At 38.3% G+C, this 26,463-nt stretch overlaps 1 protein-coding gene across 1 annotated transcript in view; it reads right to left on the bottom strand.

Annotated features, from left to right (window-relative positions):
• MEOX2 (mesenchyme homeobox 2) overlaps window positions 1–26,065 on the bottom strand; it is a gene marked incomplete at both ends in the record, with an annotated part of 53,229 nt that extends 27,164 nt beyond the window's left edge. Inside the window, one exon of the mRNA XM_080339288.1 lies at window positions 25,555–26,065. Coding sequence (XP_080195414.1) covers window positions 25,555–26,065 — 511 coding nt within the window. The remainder of the gene's footprint in view (window positions 1–25,554) is intronic.
• Window positions 26,066–26,463: the final 398 nt, after the last annotated feature.

The following is a 26,463-nucleotide window of genomic DNA, read 5'->3' as shown; positions in this document are numbered from 1 at the left end:
AATCTCAATACTGACTCCTTTCTCTCTTCATTCACTTCCATGATTTAAGCCCTTCAACAGCTTCACATAATAAAAGTTGTCTTGCAGTAGCTGTCATGCAAGTTAACCTTCAGTTTTGTGGACAAAATGAGAAGATGTTGGTAAGACAAGGCTGAGAATATCAAAATATCACCGGTCATTCCTTCTTGGATTGCAACAATGGTGACCAGAGAAGAAGTTCAGGTTAACCACGCTCCCTCAATGTATTAATGAGCATTAATTCACCCATATACTAACATTCAAGTCAAATAGGATTATTTGTGTGGATAGTGCCCTATTTGTCAATAGGACCTGCCCCCAAACCTACTGAATAGATCCACATTTGCTTTTGTGTACCTTAAGACATTAAAAATGCCTTTTAATCAGTTAAAAGCTAATTCTGACTTGGTTTTTATTTGATTTAACTTGCACTGAGAAATAATAGGAGCCTATTTCAGACAGTTTGCTCTTACTTGAAATTATTCATCATTAATTCTCAGAGAAGAGACACTATCAGGACATTAAAGCATGACTCAACTAAGCCGTAAGGGAAAATAAATAAACAAACACATTTTTATAATACTACTTGGAAAAGACTACAATTCAATCAGAGACTGAAGAATATCTGCCATGCTAGAAAGGCTAGTTCCCTAGCTAGGAGGGCATTTGTTTGGTTCAAAAACTGTGGAAAGAGCCCAGAAGCTCTTCCTTCGAATGAAGACATGTATGCACAAAAAAGGATGAGACAGAGAAACTTCCAAATATATTATTCTTCAGTTTTAGTGTAGCAGTGTTGCTTAAAGGGTGTTCTCACTGTGCTGGGTACCGCATACTAACAAATGAAAGTCTATGTTCCCAAGAGACGATGACGCATTTATTGTGTGCTGCACCTCACTTCTTCATGGCCTTAAGAAAAAAGAGAAAATGTTGATCACTGCATCCCAGCTATCATCATCCTGGGTATTATACCTGACTGGGTTTCAAGGAAAGACTGGGGGAAAACATTACAATTGCAATGTCATTCAGCTTAGTCTCCCAATTCATTTAACTGAAAACAACAGACTTTGATCCTTATTCAAGTAAGGTGAGTCAATAACTGCCTACATTTGTATATTTACATACTGTTTTGCATATAAATAGTATCACATGAAATCCACATTTTAAACAGGAGACCCAGGTGAAAAGAAGCGCAAGGAGGAGTCAGACTGTGTATGATTTAGTCAAAGGTGTACAGACAGGGCATAGGCTGACGTTCAGGTAATGTCTTGCAGAGGTACAACTGCAGAAGCAACAGCAACACAGTCTGTTTCTCTGTGTCAAACTGGTCTTCTCAAGTGGTGCAATTCTGAAACTCCTTACAGTAGGCTTATGACACACACACAAAAAAAGTTTATCTCAAAGGTTGTGGGAAATGAAAGAATTGAAAGAATTTTAGGAAAAGGTCAAAATATGCAATGTCCTCAAACTTGTGTTCAGCAAAAGGCTAAGCAAAAAAAACTTGTTGGCATCTAAACCAAGGATGAAAGGACAAAAGCAACATGAAAATGTATATCTAGTTCTCAGCAAACCTTTGTAAACTTTCATGAGAAACTGAGTGAACCTTTCATGAGAGTGATGTCAATAAATACTCAGGTCCACTGAGTTACGTAATAATTCAAATACTTTACATCTGAAAAGACTAGTGTTTGTGGATATAAATCAACAAATCTTCTACATGACAAACTGGTAATACGCGATGTGGGTATGATCTATCCCTTTAACAAACGAATAATTCAGATTAAGAAATCCTTATACATAGAAGTCTGACCTAAAACTCCAGAAATATATTTAGGATGCATGAATACAAGCCACAATCAACCAAAAATGGTTTCAGGGTGGAAGCAATTTCTGAAATTATAGACATGTCATTGCAAATGCAAGATAACAATTTATCAGTAAGAGAGGTATGAAAATCAGATGTTTATTTTTAGGCAACTCATATGTCAAGTTGCCCAGGGGTAAAATCACTTACCAGTATTTAGACACTCATCTTCCTAAGGATATTTTAAAACCAGCCGTTTTGAAACTCCCTCTGCATACAGGAGATGTTAAGGGGAATCAAGATAATTTTTAAAACTCGGTGAAAGTACACACGTAGTGTATGAAAGTCATTAGCTCAAATCCAGTTCTGAAAACCTGTTTACAAATCACAATCCCATGGAGAGCTCATACAGGATATGAACAATAAGTTGTTTCACAACTCTCAGCAAGCTGAGTGTGAAAAGAAAAAAGTGGTAGAAAGTGCTCAAGAAAATGCACTTCCTTTTGTACCCATTTTTCTAAGGAAAATGACTTTCAATGACCCACAAGGCTGTTCTGGATTAGTAATTTATCTACACCTTCTCCTGTTAGTGATAATCTATCCCATTTTAACTGGTCATTACACACAGACTTCCTTCTCAGACCCAGAACCCTGTGAATCACTATGAATACAACATCCTGGAATGCCTATACCATTCCTTTGTCAAAGCATTCAATATTACTACACAAGCAGTTAAGAACCAATAAGGCAATAATGTTGAGATGCCAAAACCGATGTCCAGCTTCTCATTTACCCTAAATCAATATTAAGAATAATGTAGGAGAGGGCAATGTTATATCCGGTACAAATCATCACCTGGACCAAGCATATCTGACTTTAGACAGGACCAAAGTACTTGTCTGGAATGCTTCCTTCTCTCTGAATGCCTTCCCCTCCACCCCCGCTCCACCTGATGTTAAGACGTGCAGGCAGATGCCCTTGTCACTGCCTGGCCTCTGTGTATTTGCTTGGACTGATTCGTACTCCCACTCCAGATGATGAAGATTAGGCCTCATCCTACCCAAAGCAAATCAGGCACCAATGAGCAGAATTTGCTAACTGATGTAATGCATGTGCAGGTACTAATTCATGCATTCTGGGAAAAAAAAAAATAGTTTGAGCTGACACATAAACACGAAAATAGTCTACTTAGCATGAAGATTCACATGACACACCACATTTCTTTCCTGCTCTGTGCGCTGGCTCCCCCTTGAAGTAAAGAGTCCACCTTAAGGTCTCTCTCTAGCTGTTTAAAGCCACCCACAAAAATAGCTTTAGAAATCTAGCAGCTTTTTCCCTACAACCTGAAACTTTTTAAAGACAACTGTGTTCCAGTGAAACAATTATAAAACTTAGGAGTGTGAGAGGCTCACAAACACAGAGCCAGGTCTTTTTTCCCACCAAGACTGAATCTCCATTCCCATAAGAAAAGTGTGGCTCTAGAATTCACAGCTTTAAAAAGCAGAAACAAAGCACTCTTAACTCTGATTTAACAAGTTATGCACATGCACACAATACAAGAAAAAGCTGTGTAGTACACACAGGAAGAAGTTAATTATTTTATGCCATGTTAATATACAAATTCATGAACATGCCATCTTTGGGTTCTCATAAAGTAGCATAAAAATTATATCAGATATTGTTGTTTATTATTTCAATTTATCCTACATTAAAAGTATTTAAGGAGCCTAAATAAAAATAGTGAAGCAGCCTCAAAAAAATGGCTGTAGCCTTTGCTCTGAACAGACCCTGCAATTTTTTGATGCTTATCTGGAGCTTGCCCAATAATTCCAAACTTAGGTTTATGTGAATGGATTAATTATTAAAAAATAAGTATCTTTCTGGTTGGATTTATACTGTCTGCATGGTGCTTTTGGGGGGGTCAATATTTTGTTGGAAGGCATTGTAAACAGGAAACTCCCAAATATTTAGCTGTTACAAAATCTAGCTATCAAACAAAAGACAGAAGTTTCAAAGTTTTGAGTTCCAGGATTATTTAAAAATGGCTTGAAGATCCCATTTCGGCACTGCCTCCTCCTCCTATTTTTGATCTGGAAAAAATACACTTCTTCACTGTATTCTTTACAACTTCAGAGATATTAAATGAATCAACAGGGAAAGTGATAGCTTATTTGCTCTGCAAAATGTAAAAACATTCTTTACAGTTGTCATATAACTAAAATTCCTTGAAGTTCATGTAATGCAAAGCTAAGTGTTTAGTAGCCCTAAAGTTTTCCTTCTTCCTGTAACAAGGTGCTTTAGCAGTTACATAAATAAACCATCTAAGGGCATAATCCAAAAACCCTTATGCAATTTTTATTCACACATCCTTTAAGGTATACTTTCACATATTTAATCTTATGGGGTTTTGTCTCCTCTATTTTTTTAATAGATCATCTTAAAAATGACAAAACCAGAATTCCCATCTATGCAGAAGGCTACATACTACCTGACTGATACAAAGATACAGGTGTGCAGATGTTTCTTTGTGAGAACAATCATCAGCCTCTGTTAATGATGGGCCATAAGTCTCTGAGAAGCAACCAAACCAAACCAAAGCAAAACCACAAATGATAACTGCAGGTTAAAAAAGAAAAAAAAAAAAAAAGGCATGAACAGAGTTCGTTCCATTTCATATTTCCTACATTCCTACCACCTATATTTGGAATATAGCATTTTCAGCAAATTCAGCTTTTATAACCTATCCTGTTCTCTCCAATTCTTCCCACCATTTCATCACTTATTCCTAATGATCACAGATTAGATCTGTGATACATCAGGATCTAAACAGTTGTGTAGTTTCAACAAATGTGCCTTTTCAGGACTTGAAGCTACCAAAATTACAATTGAAAAATTATCTCTAAGCACTTTTTTAAAGTATGTGTGGATTCATTTCAGCATATTTTGGCAAATGTTATTTGGAAACTAATCCCAGTTTTATAAACAAGCAATGTATTTTGTAGGAATTGAACTGTCACACGTATGGCAGACAGATACGTGCCTTTCTTTTCCTCACTTTTGTTCTGTTATTGACAAAAACACCACTTAAGTGGGATTAGATGCAAGCCAGGAAATATATATTGTCTGCTGGAGCCCCAAGTTATTTCCAGAAGTTTTCCAAATTAGATCTGACATCTGGCACCACAGCAAGTGCCATACTCCTTTTGGTTTAACTTTATATCATCTTACCATGGGTCTGTTTTTACATCTCCCTGTCACTAATGCAATCAATTGTAAATCTGAAAATAAGAAAGAAAGGAAGAAGGGCATCCCCATCCCATCCTCATGTAAGGACATATGATGGGGCAAGCTGACAGCCTGAGGACAGGGTGTGGAGAAGCACATCTCCCGGGCTCTGCACAGCATTGTCTTTCTCTTCAGTTCCCTTCAACCCTTCAGTAGCTTCCCACCAAGGAACACAGGGACACTTCAGCTGGCAGTATGCAAACACCCAGTGCATGGCAGGAAAGGGACAGATACAGGAACGTCCCCTTAGGTCACTACTGGTAAAAACATGTACATATTACAGGCAGCTCAGGGAGGTTGTGGAGTCTCCTACTCTGGAGACATTCAAAACCCGCCTGGACACCTTCCTGTGTAACCTCATCTAGGTGTTCCTGCTCTAGCAGGGGGATTGGACCAGATGATCTTTTGAGGTCCCTTCCAATCCCTGACATTCTGTGATTCTGTGATATTTTTAAAAGTCCTATTAACTTATAAAACACAGTATATACAGAAAGCATCAAAAGGCAATCTGAATACAGGGATTAGAATAAGCGTTTGGACAGGATACAACTTAAGCCTGTGTTTATGCTTGTAGTAATTAAAAGAATACTTTCTACCTTATTGTGAGTTCAAAATGTGAAGTATTATATTTGCTAGCAATAAAAAAATGGAGTGGAATGTCAGCACGAGTCTGAAAATAAGTCACTTAAAAGGATTTGGATAAGAACAAATTAAATATTTTATTTATAGGACTAAAGGCAAAAAAAATTACTGGCTGTGGATCCAAATCCAAGATAGAACTTTTACTGAAACTGTAATAACACTGTTCTCCAACAAAGAAAAAATGTCAATGGAAATACTGACGCTAAAACTCTTAGCAAGCATCCAATGATTTAGAAACAAGTATAACAAATTGAAAGGATGAAGGAATATGAAAGGTTTTAAACACTATTTATAAACTATGTTGTAAACTGTCCCATTTAAAAACGCTCACTGGTTTTTGCTGGGCCAGGCATCTACCCCTAACAAAGATTCATTAGATTTTCCCAAAAAAAGTAATCTTTCTTCTATTATTGATTGTTCCCATTATGAGTTCAGCTTCCATTAGCAGCTCCTTGTAGTTTTTATATTCACAGACATTTGTACAAGTCAAAAGTCACTTTTTATTAGGAAGGAAGCTTAAAGCTAGCTTCCTGAAAATAACTGCAAATTTTTAACAGGAACATTTTCCTTCGCTTTTATGAAGAAGTAAACTGTACTAGTTAACTTAACCTAAAAATGAGTTACAGAACCTGAAACCAAGATTTTCCTCCCTTCACAACTACACTCATCTGTCAGAGGCTTAACTTCCACAACCTTTTTCAGCAGTGGAAGTAGTTCAGCAGTGAACAACCAGAATGAATTAGGGACTTTACTAGCTTTTCAAGACTAATTTTTCACATTGAAAAAAGGTAAATGATAAGACTTAAGCTGCAGATTGTTGGGAAACAGAGACTGCGATGAAATAAATCCCAGCTCAAAGGAAAAAGCAGATACAAACTTACACATGAATACACTCAATGCTGAAGGCAGTCAAGGCACAGCGAGGTACCCTGTGGAATGAAACACCAAGTACAGCAAGCAGAGACCCATCTAGTTCAAAAAGGGAGCCAGAGAAGTGTGTAGGTCAGAAATATGGCACCAGACAAACAACAGCTGACACAACGGACATCACCGACCTGGAAGAACTTCCTGGACTCTTTCAAATTTCCTCTGTCCCTGTGAAACTGGCTCTCTTTAAGTAGTTTCCAAGGGCCTGCATTTCATTTCTTGGCTAGGCAAACTCACTTTCACTGAACACAGTGATGTGAGGTTTGTTTGAATTCCTGCTGTGTGGAAATCTACTGTACTTTCTAGCAGGTGTGAGAACACTGAGGTTCCTTCAGTTGCAGCTCATTTCCACTTACTAACTACTTTATCTCCGTGTATGAAGCAAAAGTGACTTTTGTGTTTCCTGGCAGTCTGCTGCTTCAAAGAACCTAATAGTGATTTGTTTATTTCAGAGGAAATGGAGACCAGTCAGTGATGACAGATTTATTGGTTAAATGGACATCACAAAAAAATTTTCATGCAGTACAGGCTGGCTCTAGTCACACTATGAGAACTCATAGTAAGAGGTGATGTGCATTCCAGAAATCCAGTCTTATTTAATCCACTCTGCACTAATCTGTACATTTATATAGCACACTTCACACAATTTCCGAGAGCTCTGTACAGAAATGTAATAACCACTGTATGGAAAAATATCCAGATATATTGATGGTCTACATTTAGACTTGAAAATACAGCAAAAGGAGCCAGACTGTTGAATATCTCCTGGCAATGAGTCAGTCAGTGACAGGCAAGAAAAAAGTGGATGTTCAATCTCTTCCAAATCTCAGGATAGAAAAGAAGTTCTTAGTTCTAGAGAGACAATTCACAATATGGCAATTCACAACAGCTCCTAGTGGAGAACTTTACATCAGAGCAATAAAACATCAAAATTTATATTAAACTTTAGTGGGACCCAATATAAACTGTACAATGTGGCTGATCAACCTCAGTCCAACGAGATGAAGAGGCACAGGGTTTTCAGTAGTTGTTTGGTCTGCAATCCATGAAAGCTTGCTCAGAGAACTGCATAGTCTCAGTGTGAGATATAAATAAATGAAAACGTTCTAGAGCAAGATGCTACCAAATTCATGTTGCTATCATCTTCAAATGCTAATCGGATGTGATATTTGCCTCTGTCAAAGAAGGTAAAATAGATTTATGGATAATGTATAGGAACCTATGTTAAAAATCCCAGATAACCTGGCAACTACCTGTTTTCCATAAGGGTGAGGAACATTGATCAAGGCAAGCACAGAGATCCAGCCAGTCAGCAGGGCATTCCATTTGATCTGGATTCAATTTCAGACAAATGTCTGGCTGAGGTCATGCATCAGCCAAACAAACACACCATTTGGAAAGAAGCTGGAATATTTGTTGAGGCAGAGAAATATATCTGTACATCACCTCTGTACATCTGGTTGGCTAAAGCACATCTGCCAATAATTGGCTCAAAAACTCACCAAAATGATAAAAATGCCTGTATTTAAGATGATAAAATAAAAAGTGTTATTTATTCTTTGGAGCCACATACCTGCTCAAAAATACCTTGATAGGGAATTCACCCAGCACTATCATTGCATTTTGGCTCCTCCTACTCCCCAGTCTTGCTTGACATCCTGAATGGCTTACCTCTGTTTATACATAAGGAATTGTAAGCTAGTTGTGCCCATTTTACAGATTGAAGATCTGCAGTATGGAATAGCTACAGCACTGTGTAAAGATTATTGAAATTACTCACAAGGAAATGAAACCAGCGGGTCTACACAAGGACTCCTGTAGGGAATATATTCAGGGTGATTTGCCCAAAATAACATACTTGCTTCTCAGCAGGGGCAGTTTGCCTGGCAAAATCACAATGATGACCTGCCTGTGCCAACTTCCAGCTCTGGAGATTGGTTGGATGCTTCTGCACAATGTTCTAGCACACAAATTAATGAAAGAAGTCTATGGCAGAGTTGGAAACTCAACTTTTTTCTCCTTTATTTCTTTCCAATGTCTTATTTCAAAGCCATTCATCCCTGTTTTAGGGGTGCAAAGTAGTATGGTGGCTTATTTATTAAAAATAGTCTTGTGAGCCTACTAATAGTCTCTTCCTTTTATTAATTGTATCTAAATTTTAAAAACTCATAACCCATAATGAAGTCCAAAAGAAGCTGAAAGGTGTCTGCATTTGTGTGTGAGAGCATGTATGTGTTTTCTACAGAACTTGTGTAAAATTAAGTCAATTTTTACTGGGTGTTTTTGTTGTTTGTTTTGGTTTTGTTTTTGTTTTATCTATAAGAAGACACACTAGATGCCTTATGTGATCTTGATTTAACTCAGTCTTGCAATTACATATACTACAATGATCTGTGCATTATGAACCTTAAAGTATAAGCACAATGATTTGCAAGCACCCTATACACTAGCCTGACCCAAGAAATTTTCTAGGACTGAGAGCTTACTTTACAGAAGAAAGTACACAGCTCTAGTTTCTTTAAAATATATAGTATTTTACAGGATTGCCAGCCCAAAGAAAACAAAAGCGTATGACTATACCACATTTCCAGAGAGCCCACGTGCTGGTTGAACTCCTTGAAAAAGTATTGCCAAAGCATTAGATGCAGAGAAGTAGGTCCCCAGTATGAAAGCAACATGAGGGACACATAGTTTTAAAACTCAGGACACGCGGAAGGGGTTGCAGCCTTGCAATATTAACAATAGATCTCTTAACTATAAGCAAATGCTTGAAGGATATAGATGAGGGACAATTCTGGAATAAAATGTTTACAGTTAAAGTTCTACAGACAGGAAGAGATAGACTAAAACCTAAAAGCTGCCTCAACACAAAAGGATCAGCTTTCAAGAAAGCTGCACACCCGACTGTTACCATTTAGGCACCTAAATGAAGAACAATGGGGGTTGCTGGGTTCTGAGCTCTTTCAAGCATCTGGTCCAAATTTTTTCCTTCCATATGAATCAAAACAAATGTTTAGGCTACCAACTTTCCATTGCCCTTTCAGTTTAATGCCAGTTTTTCTAGCTTTTAAATTCCTTAATATAATAAGATGACTGAAACACTAACTTAGCAAAATGCCCAGTTAGGGCCTATTTGCAATATTTTCTTTTTTATTAGCAGGAGACATAAAGTCATTGCAAAAATATATCTTTCAAAATAATGTCTTATGGAACAAGATTTTTTTGTGTAATACATTTAAAAAATATGAATGCATCTTACTTGACTAACAAAAAGTCAATCACAGATTAACTCACAGATATGAGCACAGAAAAGACTGAAAATCTGCATAAAACAAAACACAGTAGGAGAAACAGCCAGAAAATTACCAAGTAAATTCTATTAGAAAACAAAAAAGAGATCACATCATGATTTGGAAGTCAAATATAAGTCGACCTCTCTTGTGCCACACTATGCTAAGCCAATTCCTGTTGCTCAGGACAATTATGTCCATCCTACAGTGGTGTGGAGCCTGACAATGGGAGCTGCAAGGCTCTGCTTGAGCCCGGATACATCATTGTGTCTGGACCCTGATACATCCTAAGATGGTTGAAAGTTGTGCTAAGTATTCATAAGACTTTTTATTTAAATGTTAGAGGGCATCTATAGAGACAGACGGGCAAAGGTAGCTACATGGAAGTGCCATACTTCTGCAACTAAAATAGATGACATAGGAAATGCACAGTGTTACCTGATACTAACCCTGGGAGAGTAAAGTTCCATTGCCATTCCTCTTCCCACTATGGGAAAAACCATTTTGCAGAAATGTACAAATTACAACATCTTAAGAAAGTCTCTGCTTAAGAACACAGAAAATTTGCAGGCTTATCACATGGAATACTGAAATATTCAAGACTTTTCAAGCAGGTTCATGAGTAAGCAGACTCCACTGGACAAAAGTAAAGAAAGACGAGATATCTCATTTTTGTTTACAACGCACACAGCAGCAAAGGAAACAGTGACTAGTGAAGACACAAAACCATGAATGGAAATCTGTGGTTTTTTCTGACTTGAATGAAAGAAAACTGCTTCAAGAAGCACGTAAAAAGAATTGGCAGGAAATATCTTTACTAATTTACATGAGCTAATTTAATAAAATGTGGGAGATGGAAAGAAACATACAGTTCATTTTCAGCTTTTCCTATACCCAATGAGCATTCTTCTCATCAGTTTTCCATTTCCAAACTATATTCAGTTTTAATGTTTCTGCTGCTTTATGATTCTTACATAAATTATTCCCTGTAAGTGATACAGTGCTAAACAGCCACTATGCCAAAGTTACTTCTGACTTCCAGTTGAAAAAAGAGCTTTCATTAAGAAAATAAAGCAAAAAAACTTGGAATGAACAACTTGATGATAAGAACAAAGACTCATCCCTAAACTAACTAATCCTGTGTATAAGAATGCATGAGAGTTGTCTTCTAAAGCTGGCTGATGAAGAGAAGGGATAAATTACTTAGGACTGTAGTAGAGCATGAGACAAGGTTCAGAAAAAGAAAGTTTGGGGTATTTTAAGATGAGTATCAGGCCAAAATTCCTGCAAGTGAGATTTATTACACCATGGAGTCTGTTTCCTGAGACTGGTAATGAATGCAAGCTATTTTTTAAAGTGCAAATGAGCATTTAATAAATGAGTACCACACTCAGAAACCATATACATAACCCATTTTGTCATATTGAATTGAAAGAAATCAACCCACACTCAAACCTTTTAGTCATCACTACTTCACCTCATCTGTCACTCCTCTAATAAAAGAATATTAATATGGATTGCTGTTTGGTGGGGGGTAGCTATTTCCCTGTAAATAGGATTCCTCTAGGTAAATTACTTTTGACTTTCTAGGAAGGTTTCCTTGTTTTTCTGTTTCTTTCTTTTTTTTTCTTTCTTTAACTCGTACTGTGTTTTATGTCCTTTCAATTATTCCTAGGTCAGCATAGCTAGACAGCAATGTAATTAATTATCTTGTAATTAATTCTTTCAGGGGGGTTGTTCAGCCACCATCCACTGTACCATCTGACCATCATCCACATTTATCACACTGGAAATAACAGCATCCCTAATGGACACTACAGCTTCTGTAGCTCCTCTCCTTTTTGGAGCTAGAGAAAGTTCAGCCTGGCATAGAGTAGCACGGAGAAGAGAGGGAGAGAAGGGTTGTTTTCTCCTCTTTGTGACGGTTGGAAGTGAGGTGAGGAGGGTAGTGATGGAAGTCAGTATGATTATGACAAGAAAAAGCTTTCAGCTATGACAGTTTTGCAGCATTTCCTGAAGGGGGGCAGCCCCTTGATCCCTTTTAATATCCTTATTAGTCTCCAGTTCAAGAAGTGTGTGTGAGGACATGTTTAACTCCTATTGAAGTCAATGGTTCTTAAGCATATGCTCAAATTTTTTCGCAAATCAGGACTTTAATCTGTTCCTTATGTACATTTAGGATTACAGAGAAGTCTTCTGTTTTTGAAGTTGCTAGAAACACCAGCTTGCTGATGCGAGGTGGGGGAAGGGAACAGGACTCCATCACTTTCAGAAGTCTGCAACTTCCTTGTTTTGGTTTTGGTTTTTGTTTGTTTGTTTTTTGTTTTTTTGTTTTTTGTTTTTTAATTTTGCCCAGAAAAATATCTGTTTGCCCATTTTTTAAAATCTTCTCAGATACTATCTATCAGATTATGATATGTGCTACAGAAATATGGGTTACTGACACAATGCACTTCTAGGCTTTTGTTAGTTGTAAACTCACAAATACTAAGGTTAGCATCTCATTCCTCCCTCCTTCTTCTATAAAGTTGATAGAACTCTTAGCAAAACCTGAAGAGATTTATTCCTAGCAAGGGGAAAAAAAGACTTCAGACAAAAGCTGTAAAATTGTCTCTGTCCTACACTGCAAATGTACCTCAGCTCTGGTATCTAGAGCTTTTGGCTATTTCAGTCCTGGAACAAGACTCTCTTCACTGAGCCTGAAGGTTGTGCCAAACTGTATGGTGATTTTTGTGATATGGAAAAAAGCCCACTGGAGACTAGCTGGAAAGCAGCCAATCTTGTGATCTGATCATCATGTGAATTTATGTCTCCAGAGTTCAGATTTAATATCTTCTGTAATTTTACCATGCCCTCTATTTGCTGATATTACACTGAAAAACTCTAGATATTGAAAATAACTGCAAAACTGCCAAATTCAAGCATTCAAAAGGTACAAGCAAGACTCCTACACCTTTTCTTTTCTCTCCTTGCCTGAAGCTTCCTCATCATTCCCAAACTGTTTTTGAAATACATTTAGGAAGAAAGTAGCACAGTATAACCAAGTACTGGTCCAGTCAAATCAAGCGGACTATCCACGTCCCTATCTGCTGTTATTTTACATTTGATACACACATGAATGCACATACACACACACACACAATAAATGTATGTTCTTGTCTATTGTATCAATGAAATGGAATCACAGAAAAATATTTTAGTGGTTTCAAAATTCTTCTTATGGAAAACTAGAGTGAGAGGACAAATTGCCAATGCTATTTAAAGGATTTTACAGGCCCCTTCAAAATAAGACTACTTTCATTGAAGCACATTCCTTCTGGCACAAGTAATTATTACCTAAAGTCTTGGAATTAAGAGAATGCATTTTAAGAAAGTTAGATTCATTTTTTTTTCACCTATTTGGCTTAGTTTCAAATACTCCCATTTTACACAAGGCTCTTCTCAACACTGGGTATGTCAGTGGTATTAAATATTAACCCTCAGCATTGTCATGTCTTGGTCATGCTTGATATCTGCGTAGCTGTTTACGGAACCTGCTCTGTGGTGCACACCCTTAGGAAGTTAAAACCTCAAGAAGATAAGAGAGAGGGCACTAAACATCTTTTTTTCTCTCTTTTTTTCCCTGTTTACTCTCATCCTTGCACACTTTTCTTGCACACCATAAATGCATAGCAGAGCCATGATTGATCTACTGTTACCAAAAGTAAGTTCAGAGTAAAACAATTTCTGGCTTGGGACTGATGGGATAATGACAGAATATTGCTTCTGGATGTTTCTTGCATGTACATGAGCCACACTGAAGACAGAGAAGAATGTGAATGGAAAAAGGAAGGACACACTTATGATAGCACAGAGAAAATATTGAGGTAGATAAGAAACAGGATACGAAAGATCCAAAGATTGGCTGAGCAGCAGTTGGGCAACGCCTTGCAGGGATGTAAGTTTAACTCTGAGAGGTTAAGCTGGAACCAGAAGGATTTCAGGAAGGTAATTTCAAACAGGTATGGTTGACAGGTAGGGTCATTTAATCAGCTTTGATTTTGACAGGGTTAAAATAGCAGCCAAGAGAGAGCCAGGCCAGGAAAACAGGGTTTGATTTCTGCTAAGTAGTTTAAAAGTAATTTGCAAAACAGCCTGAAAACATGCTGGAGAGAGAGAAGGTTGATAACGCCAACTTGCAAACTCTTACGGCAAAGTAAGATCTTCTAAAGCATGGTTCTCACCCTCTTCAGGACAAGCAGCAGCCCATGGCTTTGTACTGGGGAAACCACGGACAAAGTTACTTTGCCTTCGTAAAAAGATACTTTGTGCTTACCCCAGGTCTCTTTTGTGAGCATTTTTTTTCCTAGTCTGTGCACTCTTGCCTTGGAAGGAAAGGAAATGCTGCCTGTTCTTATAAAGAAACCAACCTTAACTGCGTAAAGCTAGCTCTTAGGCTTTATGGAGAGCAGAAGTATACAAGACATTAGATGATATGGCAGGAAAGGTGCAAAGGCTGAGTAGTGAGACCTTCTTTTTATGCTTGTTGTGCAACATGCTACACACATTCCCCAGACTTGATTTAGTCCCCAAACTTGCAGAAATACTCTCTGGAAGTATTTAGAGAACACATACCCCATCCCAAATAGCTTCTGAACTAGTGAGGCTGCATGTAGGTTCACATGAACACCTCAGATTAGGGCAGTACTTCTTGCATTTCTAGCTCTGTGGATTTCACCTCTGCCTTTTCTAATATGTTAACAAGGTCATTTTAACTAATAGGCCAGCAAAAATATGTAGCCAGACTCCACTATATGGGCAGCATCAAGCTTTCTGCTTATCTACATAGTCAAGTCATCCATATGTTCCAAGGTTAACATGGATGCAGCTTTTAGTTTGTGTGTGTGTGAGTTAAGAGTATCAATTAGCTTTGGAAACATGCTTGAAAAACACAAAGCAAGCCAGAGCCTCCATAAATAATATTTTTATGGTATCTACCCATATGTTGTGGAACTACAAACATTTCTTAGCCACACACCACCAAGCTGGAGGAATCAATGACAGAATAGCAACCGACAAGCCTATGCTTAACTTTTTCAACATTATACTGTTAATTCTAAGAGAATTATACACAATAACACAAGCTTCAACAGGATTAGAGCACCAGTACACAGGCTGGAAAAACACGGAGTGACTTTTGCAAGAGGGAGGGAAATGACCTTCCCAATACCTTTGAAGGATTCGGTCATTCTGTCAATTATATTTCACCAAACATACTTCAAAATGGCTGGATGCATTTAGCCACTGTACCTGAAACACACAATCTCTATCCAAAAAAAGTGCTTGTTCGGATGTCATATCAGGCAAAGCCCTCATGATATGTTTACAAGTACAAAAGCATTAAATCTCTAATATTTCTTATGCCAGCAGACTGCAAACTCGATTGGCACCTTCCCTGCATGCCTAAAATTCAGTTTGGAACCAGTGAAATAAAGATAGCTTTACAGGGTTTGAATACTGTTAGATTTCTGTGCATATCTTCATACTAAAGCAATACAGAAGTTTGCCTTATAAAGTTGGACCAATGTATCGAAGTATAAAAGGCAAAGGAGTCAGAATGAGTGGAGAAAATAAATTTAAATGCAAAGCTAAACCAAAGTTACAGGAAAGTTTGGCATATTTCTTCATAATACAAACCAATCCAAAATATTTGTACCCTTGTCTCCAGCTTTTTCTCCTGTGCACAGTCACGTCATTTTTTAAAATTTGTATAATTTGTTCTATTTACTACTTTTAATAATAACATATTGTTTTGTAAAAACAAATAATTCAGACAGAACAGTCACTCTTTCGATTGGCCCAATAATATAATCTATTAGATAATCATGTAAATTAGAGTGGTAATAGTACAAGAAAAGATAATGCTGTGGATTCAAGACAACTTATGGACAACTGCTAATGAAACCTCCTGTTTTTACCTGTCTCTGCTCCACTGATCCATAACTGTTTCATCTTGCAGTGCTTAACACACTAACATTATCTAACAGCGCTCTTCTACTTAGCGGAACACTGCAGTTCTTATATTTTTGTACATTAGTATCTGATTCAAATCTGATCAAGGTAAAGGCTGTTATTTTTTGTTTTACAATAAAGAACATGCTCATTCTTCAAGGATAAATGGAAATTGAAAGGATATACAGGCATACACTCCTTCAGAAATGGATTTGTGTAACTTGTGTAAAAAAAAAGAAAGGAAGGGAGTGAGAGGGAGACGGGAGTGAGACCATTAATATGTATTGTTCTAATGTCCTCAGGAACGCAAAAATTTAACACACAGCTGTGGCTTGAGGTCATTGTGGTACTTCCAAAATATGAATATAGAAAGAAAAAAAGAAAAAAAAAAAAAACAAACAAAAAAAAAGAAGATTAGCTTAATACTGCTACGTCACTTCTGAGTCAATCAAATCAGTAATTCCAAAGCACAAAGGACTTGCAATGTTCCCCGATCTCCCCGTGCCCTGTAAAAGGCGAGTAGGACTAGCTGACTTTTACTAGGTTTTAAAGTCTAGTTCAGAAACTATCGATTTGAAAGGAGTAAACATGCCTCAGCCCCCATTAGACCACTGTTTTCTTCTGGCAGAAAATACTGTCTGGCATTCTAAACGCAAAGCTTTACAAGGCATCTTCAAGTGGTCGGCATTGCCGTAGCTGCCTGGGCTTCCATTCTCACTGTTTTTACCAGCTCAGTGTACCAAAGCCTCGCAAAATATGCCATTGTACAGTTTATCAAAGCATCTGATGTCAGTTCTCTTTCCTTCACTAGACCAAATGATATTTTCATTAATTTAGGAGACATCTAGTCACTGTTCCTACTGTTCTTTCTTACAGTAATATGCACATTTTATCAAGTAGGTTTTGCTTGTCCACATATCCTACAAGGATGGGACCTACAGCGTTCTGGTATTCTGCACCAGCTGGAAGAAAATGAAAGGCTTGAAAAGCTGCTGAAACCCGTGTGCCTGAGGAGCCTCACTCGCCCTGTGAAAACACTCCCATCCAAAGAAGCCCCCGTGTACAGTTAGGGTACATTGCACACTTCTACAATATGCCATTTTTTGCTTGGCAGGTAGAAAAGCCCACGGTTCATTCAGTTCTCTTCGGAGCTATACTGTCAGTCCACATATGTCCAACAGATTTTTTAGTATCTATTTTTAGAACGACCAAATTGGGAAACAGTTTTTTCTTCTTGGTAAATACAAATGACTAATGCCCCCAATTCACCAAAATGTGTAAACATACACTTAACTTCAGGTGTGTTTATATCAAAGTAATACGACTACTTCTGCTGTGAAGTCCTGGCCCCACTCAATAGTTTCGACTTAGCATATCCGAGATTTTATTCATCTCCCAACATACAAAAGTAAATGCATACTGGCATCATCGTAGGATCACAGTCTAAGAATTAAAACTCAGAATGGTGGCAGAGGCTACTGAAGTGCAGCTAACAGAGTTCATGTAAGGCAGTTTTTGTTCAGGAACACTTGCTAAAAATAAAAAATAGCTATTAGAGATCTGAGAGAATGCAGAAGGAAGAAGGACTTTTAAAAGCCTGTGGTAATCTGTTTCAGTTTTAGTTTTTCATATCCTATTTGCTATAAAATAATGTTCAATCAACCAATTTTCTCTAGTCCAAGAAGCCGCTTCATAAAAAAAAAAGAAAAAAAGATTACTTGGCTTCCAGTTAGGGTTTCATAATCCACTAGATTTTATTGGTTTAGTAAAACTATGCTCTTCCATCATAAATGAAAGATTTGACTCATTCCTTTGAGACTTGTTTCTTCTGCTGTTTGGTCAATTATTTTGTTTCATTTATTGAAAAAAAAAAAAGATAAAAGGAAACACAGGTCCAAGCACAAAATAATTTTTCTTTCAAATGACTGTTAAGTTTTCATGTATGTTTTCTTCTGTTTAAGTATTTTAAGGGCCCCTTTTCCCACTACCGCAAAGTTTATTCAGCCCAGATAATTTTCAATGCACAGTTCAGGCTGCTTTTTTCTTTTATATTGAGCAAGAAGCTCCAGTGATTTCAGACTGCATTGTATTGAATGATTACATTCATCATTAAACAACAAAATATTCAGTAGTTAATTTCCAAATGTGATTTCTGATTTTTCTTTTGAGGTGTAATCACATGCCTATTTAGTAACATGCATAACTTCCAGTCAAGTAACCTAGCCCCAAAATTATTTGTAAAATTCACAATTCCATACAGAAAATAAACTCACATTCCAAATAGGAGGTATGTTACTATCTTCTGTAGGTCCAAGATCTCAAAATGAAGGACATCCTCCCCAATCTACAATGATTATTACACCTTTTATATCATTGATGTAAATAAGTAGAATTTTGACAGTCTAAGTTGTCTATTTATAATATTTAGTAAAAGACGTCAGAAGCCACTTTTCATTTATGACAGTGAACTGTCTACTACTATATCCCATTATATTAATGATTTTTTTTTCCACTTTGCATCACTCAGCGAATGCTAGGATATAGTGATGCAACTCTGCAGTAGTGATATTACAGATATATATATAAAATCAGCAGAGATTAAATAACACCAATGTGATTTGAATTATTGTCTATTAAAAGGTTATTTTAGATGGATATGGTTTAGGTAAATTCATCAAAGGACATATATTTTGTAATATATATTAATAAATAATAAGGACAACAAATGATAGAAATCTGAGAACAATGGCAGCAGTGACTTTTTAAACAAGCATTCCTTTGCTCTGTTTGCCCCTAGAAGCATGTGTGACAGTGTATCGCAAAACGCATAAGCACTAGCACGGCTAAATGGTCTGTTTCCCCGTCTCAGGCTAAGCCACATTCATAGTAAGAGCGCACACTTTAAGATCTGGTACTACAAAAAATCACTGTGAGTTCTGTTGTCAATACCTTTCAGGTGAAACGTCATTAGCATGTATGTTTATAAGCCATTTATTTTAATATTTTTTTTTAGTGATTAAAACACATACAAGACTAGACCATGTGCAGTCAACACATCAGGCTATTTCTGAATTCAAACTCTAATAACACACAATAGAAATACAACAGCCATCAGTGACTCCAGACACTCACCCCAGAAGTCAAACGACTTCTTGCTCTTCACACCTATACAGCCACACAAGCCGATGCTGGTGAAGGTGATGGTATTGCCCCACCGAGAAACGGGAGGAAGGCTTTTTCTGCAGGGTAGCTGTGCATCATCTCACTCCTACCCCACCACCAGCAACACTCGAGAAATGGTGATGCAGATCTGAAAGTCTTTAAAGCCTACTAAAAAAAGCATGCATGCACACACACATGCAAAGCTTTTCATTAAATAAAAGCTTGTAGGACTTCACAAATTGAAGGAAAGCACTGGTATTGCCATTGTATAGGTTGGGGAAACAGACACAATGGGATTGGGCACAGGCTCGACACAGATGAGCAGGCTGGTTTCAGTGCCCAGCTGTGCACTGATGTAACAAAGTAGCCTCAAGCACTCTTCATCAAACTTCTTTAACACCACACTTTGTTAGTAACGTTATTAGCGGCATATGCGAGTATTTATATTTTAAAAATATGACTTTCCTTTCAAGTTGCATTCTTAAGTGTATTAGAACAAGGACACGGGATAACAGCAAAAATAAGGATTGAACTCAACCCCACCATAACTACATTTTTCTGATGGGTTTAAACTTTGCTCTTTCTAGCTCATGAAACCAATTTATTTTGCTTCCTTTCTGGAGACTAGCAAAACTGCTTGGTAGAATACATTTTGATATTGAAAGAAACATGCTACAGTGACCATTCATACTGCCGTGTAACTTGTGTTTGCTGAAAGTAATAATGCAGTGAGCAATATCAGATTATCAGCAGACAGCAGCAAAGATAATGTTGTCACCTTTCCTTGAATTTCAAGACACAGAACTCAATCCTACTCTTGAGGACCTCAAAGATAGAGCACGTTGCGTCATCACTTCACTAAAGAATGAGTATTTCTGAACAGAAAACTACATGCAGATTAACAGGCTTAACTAAAAAGCACTTATTAAATAAAGAGCATGTCTAAAAAGGGCAACAAGTCTGACCAAAAAAAAAAAAAAAATCCAAAATCTGATTACTTATACAAAATACCAGAGAAGTTATGCTAGATATGTTAAGGAGAAATTTTATCATAGGATGTTAAAACCAATGAAACTAAAATTAAATTTATACATGTGATGCTGAACCGGCAATGCTCAAACAATCAGGGAACCCTAAAGTTTTATCAATAAGTATCTGCAGGAATTTTATAGCATTTTTCTTTCCCTACCACACAGCAGCGATTTAAAAATCCTGAAAGGTAACTACAACCATGTTTTTTTTTTTCAAGTTTTAGTGAAACTTTCTCCAGATATTGCCAGAATGTTTGCATCTTTAATCCCCATGTATCCATATCTCCTTCTGCATTTGGTTCTAGTGCCATACTCCTTCCTCATGCAGACCCCTCAGTGACTTTTCTTTCAAGATGGGGATCCTTGATAATGCTTAATACCAAATAATAAAAGAATAACATGCAATTACATTTCTTTGCCAAAGATTTAAAACAGAATAACAAAATTCAGCTCTAACGGCTTACAAAACCTTGAGCACTTCACTACTTCCACTAGAGTCAATAGACCTTCTCACAAAACCATTTCTGCTCCAGCGAAAATCTGGATTGAGACCCCGACATTTCTAAAAGTGCAGGTTGAGGGGAAAGAAGTTTAAAACCTACTGAATTATATATATATCAACAGACAGAAATAGATAATTAGAAGTCATAGTTATTTTTGTCCACACAAAATTGCTCTTTGGCTATGGGCAAAGAATTCCAAGAATTTATCAGTAAAATTGTGTTTAAAAAACTTACAGTCCTAGAAAAGTTCCTGAAAGCAAAAGTGAATGCATAGCAAATTTTCATCTATTACACAATCCAGCAAGTGGCCCACTATGTAGCCCAACGTTTGCTAAACAATCAGCATTAGAAGTTTTCTCCTAAAACTATTATTATTATTCACAGGATTTGGAACATGTTTCTTTTCTGAAATCTACAGAGTGCTTTGTTCTGTTTTGTTTTTTTGTTGGCAGTGGGGTCTTTTTAATGGTAAGTGATGCTTTAATACTGCATACCAAACAAATTAACTCTTTCCAGAAAAACTATGCATTATTATGTATTTTTTTCTTGCTTCCGTTTACAACCACGCTGAAAAGCACAGACATATTGATGAATCCGTTACACAGTTCTTTTTGACTACAAGTGTGCAGCTCATTTTTCTTACTGATGTGTTTCAGAAACCAATCAGAAGTCCTCAAAACCCATGATTTCGCAGTATTTACAATCATTTATCAAAATGACCTGCTTTTTAGAAACCATTTCAAACAAGTACATGTGATTTATGATATTTAGATGTGCTTAAAATAAATACCCTGGAGACATAAATTTTTACTGCATGCATGTTGAGAATAGGTAGGTTACAAAAGATGTTAAAACACTAGAAAAAAAGAGTATTGTTTTCTTTTCATGTGATTTGTCAATGAACAAAAACCAGCAGGACACCTATTGAAACACTGGATTCCTGAAATGTTTTTGTAGGTTTAGCAGCAGTGTTTCTATATGACACTATTGTAAATATGGCCAAAAATAAGAATAGTTGTTATTACCTGCGAGCCTTTCCTAGGAAATCTACACCATACAAAAACATTTTTCCATGTCAAACTTCAAAAAAAAAAAAAAAAGTTCTCATGCTTGGGGGCATGTGTTTAATATGTGTTTAATTACATTAGACTTAAACTGGAATAAAATTTACTTATAACATATATTTATCTATCACAATTAAATGTTTGAATAGTTTTTGTGCTTAGAAGAACTCCCGCAACAGTACTCAGCGTCCCCCCAACCTTTTCAACATAGTACTGATTTTTTTTTTTGACATAGCATTTTAGGTTTCCTAAAGGATACCAAACTCACTTTCTTTTTGTGTGTCTCAGTAAGCCTAGATTATGCTTTCCATATAAGCATTAACATGCGTTTCTCCTGACTAAAGTTTTAAGAAAACTTGGGCTTAAGTAAGCCAACCTAAACAATTGCAGTAGTAATTTTGCATTTGACGTGTTCTGCATCGTCTGAGAATCAAAACCTACTCTATAAAGACCAGAAATAAAATGGCCTCAAAAATCACAGGCAAGTAATGAGAAGGGGAGGCATTAGAGAAATCCAAAATATTCCATATAGAATAACTCATACCACAAAGCAACAAAATGCTCCAGGAATATGTTTTTTATAGACTCAGCATGGTTTTCATCCGCACCTCATTAGCACATAGATAATTCTGACCATTAGTGCACTTTAAAGTAAGCGCATTTCTTTGTAACCTATCCTCAAATTTAGTATCGTCTTTTTCCTCCCACATCCTTGACATACGCAGAGCTCAGTTATAAAGGCAAGGATGCAGATGCCATGATTCACCGCAAAACGGTCACATCTAAAGATTTGTGTGCATCACTCCTCAACTCACTGGCTAGTTCACTGACTCAATTCTGGGCCTATGCAGGTTGAAAGGAATGTTCTGAAGATAACGAGAGAGCGACTACAAAACCTGGAGACACTGGCAGCTGTAGCATGCAGGGGCCAATGACTAAGTAAGCAGCATTTCCTAGTCCTTTGCAACAAGAACAGTTGACAGTTTCACCCTATTCTGTAGCAGCTTATTCAGTATCTTTAAAGGAAACTTCACAAACTGCTTAAAACCTGGGTTAGGGTAAAAGAAAACAGCATATGTAAAACTACCACAAAACACATTTCACCTTGCTTTCTCGATCTCCAACAAAAGTATAACAGAGCATAGCGCAAAATATTTCTATCCTCCCCTTCCCCTGCAATATGTGAATTCCACAAGCAAGCACAAGGACAAACTCACAGTCCATTGCCCAAGATTTTGCTTGCCCTTTGAATTTTTGTTTATAATTTTTAAAAATTACACTCCCGTCATCACAACAAATAAGGAAAATGGGGCTATCTCTGCTGCTACATTTTCAGAGTATCTATATGGCTATGTAACAGTTGCTAGTTTGGGAGATAAACGACACAAGGAATGTTCATGTTTTACTTTATCTATAAATTCAGCTTCACGAATTAATGTTGCTGATCTTACACATTCAGAAACGAAAGCAAAGTAGTGCAAGAAAGGGGTAGCCTAAGGTTAATTCAGCTCTGAAGTGCGGAACAGATTCAGTGCTCAAGAAAACGCTGAACATTCTGTGGCTTTAAGTGATATGCTTAAGAAGAGAAAATATATCTGTAAATAAGCAAGAGCATTAATAATTGTCTCAGAATGCTGGCACTGAAACTTAAACAGTCTCCCTTTGCTTCTTAGTTATTTACTATTAGGATTTTACACAAATGCCTATTGAAGTGGTTCTAAGTGTGATGAATATGTCTTCAAAAAGTGGGAAAGGCATCGATGAAATTCTTTCAAGTGCAGTAATTCATTTTAAAAAAAAAGAAACATTAATGAGAAATAAAGGGGATTATTTTTAATCAAATGAGGGACAATTATGGATGACAAACATAGAAATGCAGCAACTTAAAAATAGTTCTTGCTGCCATACATTAGAAGGGCATTAAATACCTAGCACCAGCATTAAGGATTAATAAAGGGGTGGGGTTAAATGTGCAGTTCAAAACTGAAGAACAACCAAAACCAGAAGAAAAAACAAATGTACAGCAGCTACCCAGTTGTTGTTAAAAGATGCCTGTATTCAGTTTGAGAGATTCACAATTGTGTGAACAGACATCATATTATTTTTTCTTGGGAGAAGGGAGAAGGAAATAGTTACCTGCCTTGTTCTTCAGAAAGTCTTAGAAAGCGAGGTCCGGAGTACAGTGCAAGATAAACGTAACCACGGCTAAAGGCTCAAACCCTCTTCCACTAAATCCAGTGGAAGGCTCCAGTCACTGCAGGGTAAGATTTGGGATATTCTCCACTGTTTTTTTGTTGGTATGCTTTGCAAAATGAAATAAACAGAAAGCGATACAGATACTTCCCTGACAGTGAAAGGGACTGATTTCCTTTTTTCCTTCAGCTCTAAATAGACTGATAAATGCAACAAATCCTTACACCAACCGGAATCCTGTTATTTTCCCAGTAGTAATGGGGACTCAAATTTTAGTGCTGCTTATACACCTCATGAAAACAGAGAATTCCTTTTATCTCATAAAATATAATGAAGATGAAACATTAGATTTTGCTACCAGTGTTTCAAGTAAACACGACTTTTAATCATGGAAGAATTTTCAGCCTGTATACTAGGTATGGAAGATGAAATTCAGTTAAACCCATCTCCTGAATTACTCTAAACACTTCTTAATGTAACGGACAATTAAGAAAATGATGGTATCCTTGAGAGTTATGTTTTAATCACCAAGCTCACAACTTTTCGAGTGAAAGACATCACAGTTTCAGTTGTGAACTTCGTATCTGGAAAAGCCTTTCACTTTCTTTTCCTCGATAACAAACAATTCACTACGCCTGCTCTTGAGTTTTGAAACTGTTGAGACTTCTCTTTTCCAAGTGCCTCCTGCCTGTCTCAGTATATTTTTGATGACCCCCTGGTTTATGTGCGTTCTTATGGAAGTGCCATCAGTTGCGCTGCCTTTGCCGAGTGGCTTTTGTCAGAGTTGGACTCTGACAGGCTTTGCCGGTTTAAAAAGCAGAAATTATGTCAAGTGTTTTTGCACACTCGGTGCCAAATCACCATCCCGGAATGACTGTGGGTCTGCATGCGCTTTTGGTCTTCTTTAAGTAAGAACTGCAGTGATTTTAAAAGTCAGACAGCTGCTTCCTTCCCTCCACCCTGCCACCAGCAAACTGAAGTGAAGCAGCTTTCTAAAACTCCCATTCACCCGTTTGCTTTACAGACACCAAATTTTGCCCCTTCCACGCTGAGGACTGGATACAGGCGCACCCCTATCCTACAGGGCAGCAGGGCATCAGCTCCTCTCTCGAATCCCCACTTCCAAGGCAGCGTTTCCAAGCGTTGTGCAATCGCCTCGGAACCGCAGTCAGCTCCGCGGCGAAGGGGCGGGAGGGAAAGGAGCGCGCTATATTCTGAATTTTGAAGCAGAGGTGGCGTATCGGGCAAGGGGGGAGGGGGCGCAAACCAGATGCTAAAATCCTCGACCAAAACTACAAACTTTTCCCTCCTTGACGGTAGGAAACTCTCCCCCCCACCACCAGCACCTTGATTTCATGCTCTATCACGTACTGGATTTTTCCTTTTTATTTCCCCCCCCGTAGCTCTAATAAAGCTTGCTTTGATGATGGAGATTCCCAGAGTGCGTTTTGAGGGAAGGAGCGACCCGGCAGCCCGCTGTCAGCGGGCGGAGAGAGCAGCGTGGCGGCCGGATCTGCAGCCGGGGCCGGGCCGGGGCAGCCCAGCCAAGCCCGGCCGCGGCGGGGAACCCGGGACCCGGCAGCGCAGCTCCCCCCAACACCCTCCGCCCGGGGGTCCCGCCCCGCAAGAGCAAGCGTGAGCCGTTACCTGAGCTGTCGCTTTTCCTTTTGCCGGACCTCTTCTCTGTTTCCACCGGGGACAGAGCCTGCCTGCCATATTCCCCTGGCGCGCATGCTGCCCCCGTGGGGGTGTTAGTGCCCAAGCTGGAAGAGTTTGAACACAGGACGGGGGGGCTGCTGCCCAGCTCCGGGGGTCCTCCTGAGTCGGGCTGAAGACAGAGGCTGTGCCTGGCCGCGGCGGGAGGAGACGACATCTGAGGAATGTGCCAGTTCGTCTGCAAAGCTTGGTGCTGCTGTTGCTGGTGGTGGTGGTGGTGGTGATGGTGATGGTGGTGGTGCCCCCTATGATGCTGGCTGGCAAACATGCCCTCCTCATTGGGGTATCCCGCTATTATGCAAGAGGAAGAAGAAGAAGACAGATCAGGGTAGGACATGTGGTCAGATCTTCCATGCAGGGCAAGAGAAGACTGGGAGAAAGGGTGCAAGCTCTGCGCAGTGGCATGGGGGCTGCGCAGGCAGCCAAAGAGTGTGTGATCCATGGCATGCAAGTCTCAGGTTCCAGGCAGGAGAGTTTAGGAAGGATCCAACTTCACCACCCTTTGTCAACTTTCACTGTAAACAGGTCGGGGTTGGGATTTTTTTTTCCAAAAAGGCAACGACAGACTTTGCAGCAGGCAGCTGAGCTCAGATAATCCAGGTCTTTAGCCCTAGTGGCCAGTCTCCGCTGCATAAACACTCGGACCTAGATGAGCCTTTCTCAGAGCTGCTCAGATGTCAAGAAGTGGGAGAGGTTGAAGCCAATAGAAGGTGGTCCCAGAGAACTGCTTGAAGGGGGAAACAGCTCCGAGAGGTTATAAATACAGTAGTGTGTAATGTGAGCTGGGGGCTGGCTTAGCAACACAGCACTGACCACATGCGAACTCCCTCCAAAACGCCA

The sequence above is a fragment of the Nesoenas mayeri genome, assembly GCF_963082525.1.
Source record: "Nesoenas mayeri genome assembly, chromosome: 2".
Taxonomy (NCBI): domain Eukaryota; kingdom Metazoa; phylum Chordata; class Aves; order Columbiformes; family Columbidae; genus Nesoenas; species Nesoenas mayeri.
This window is presented reverse-complemented; position numbering and strand designations above follow the sequence as displayed.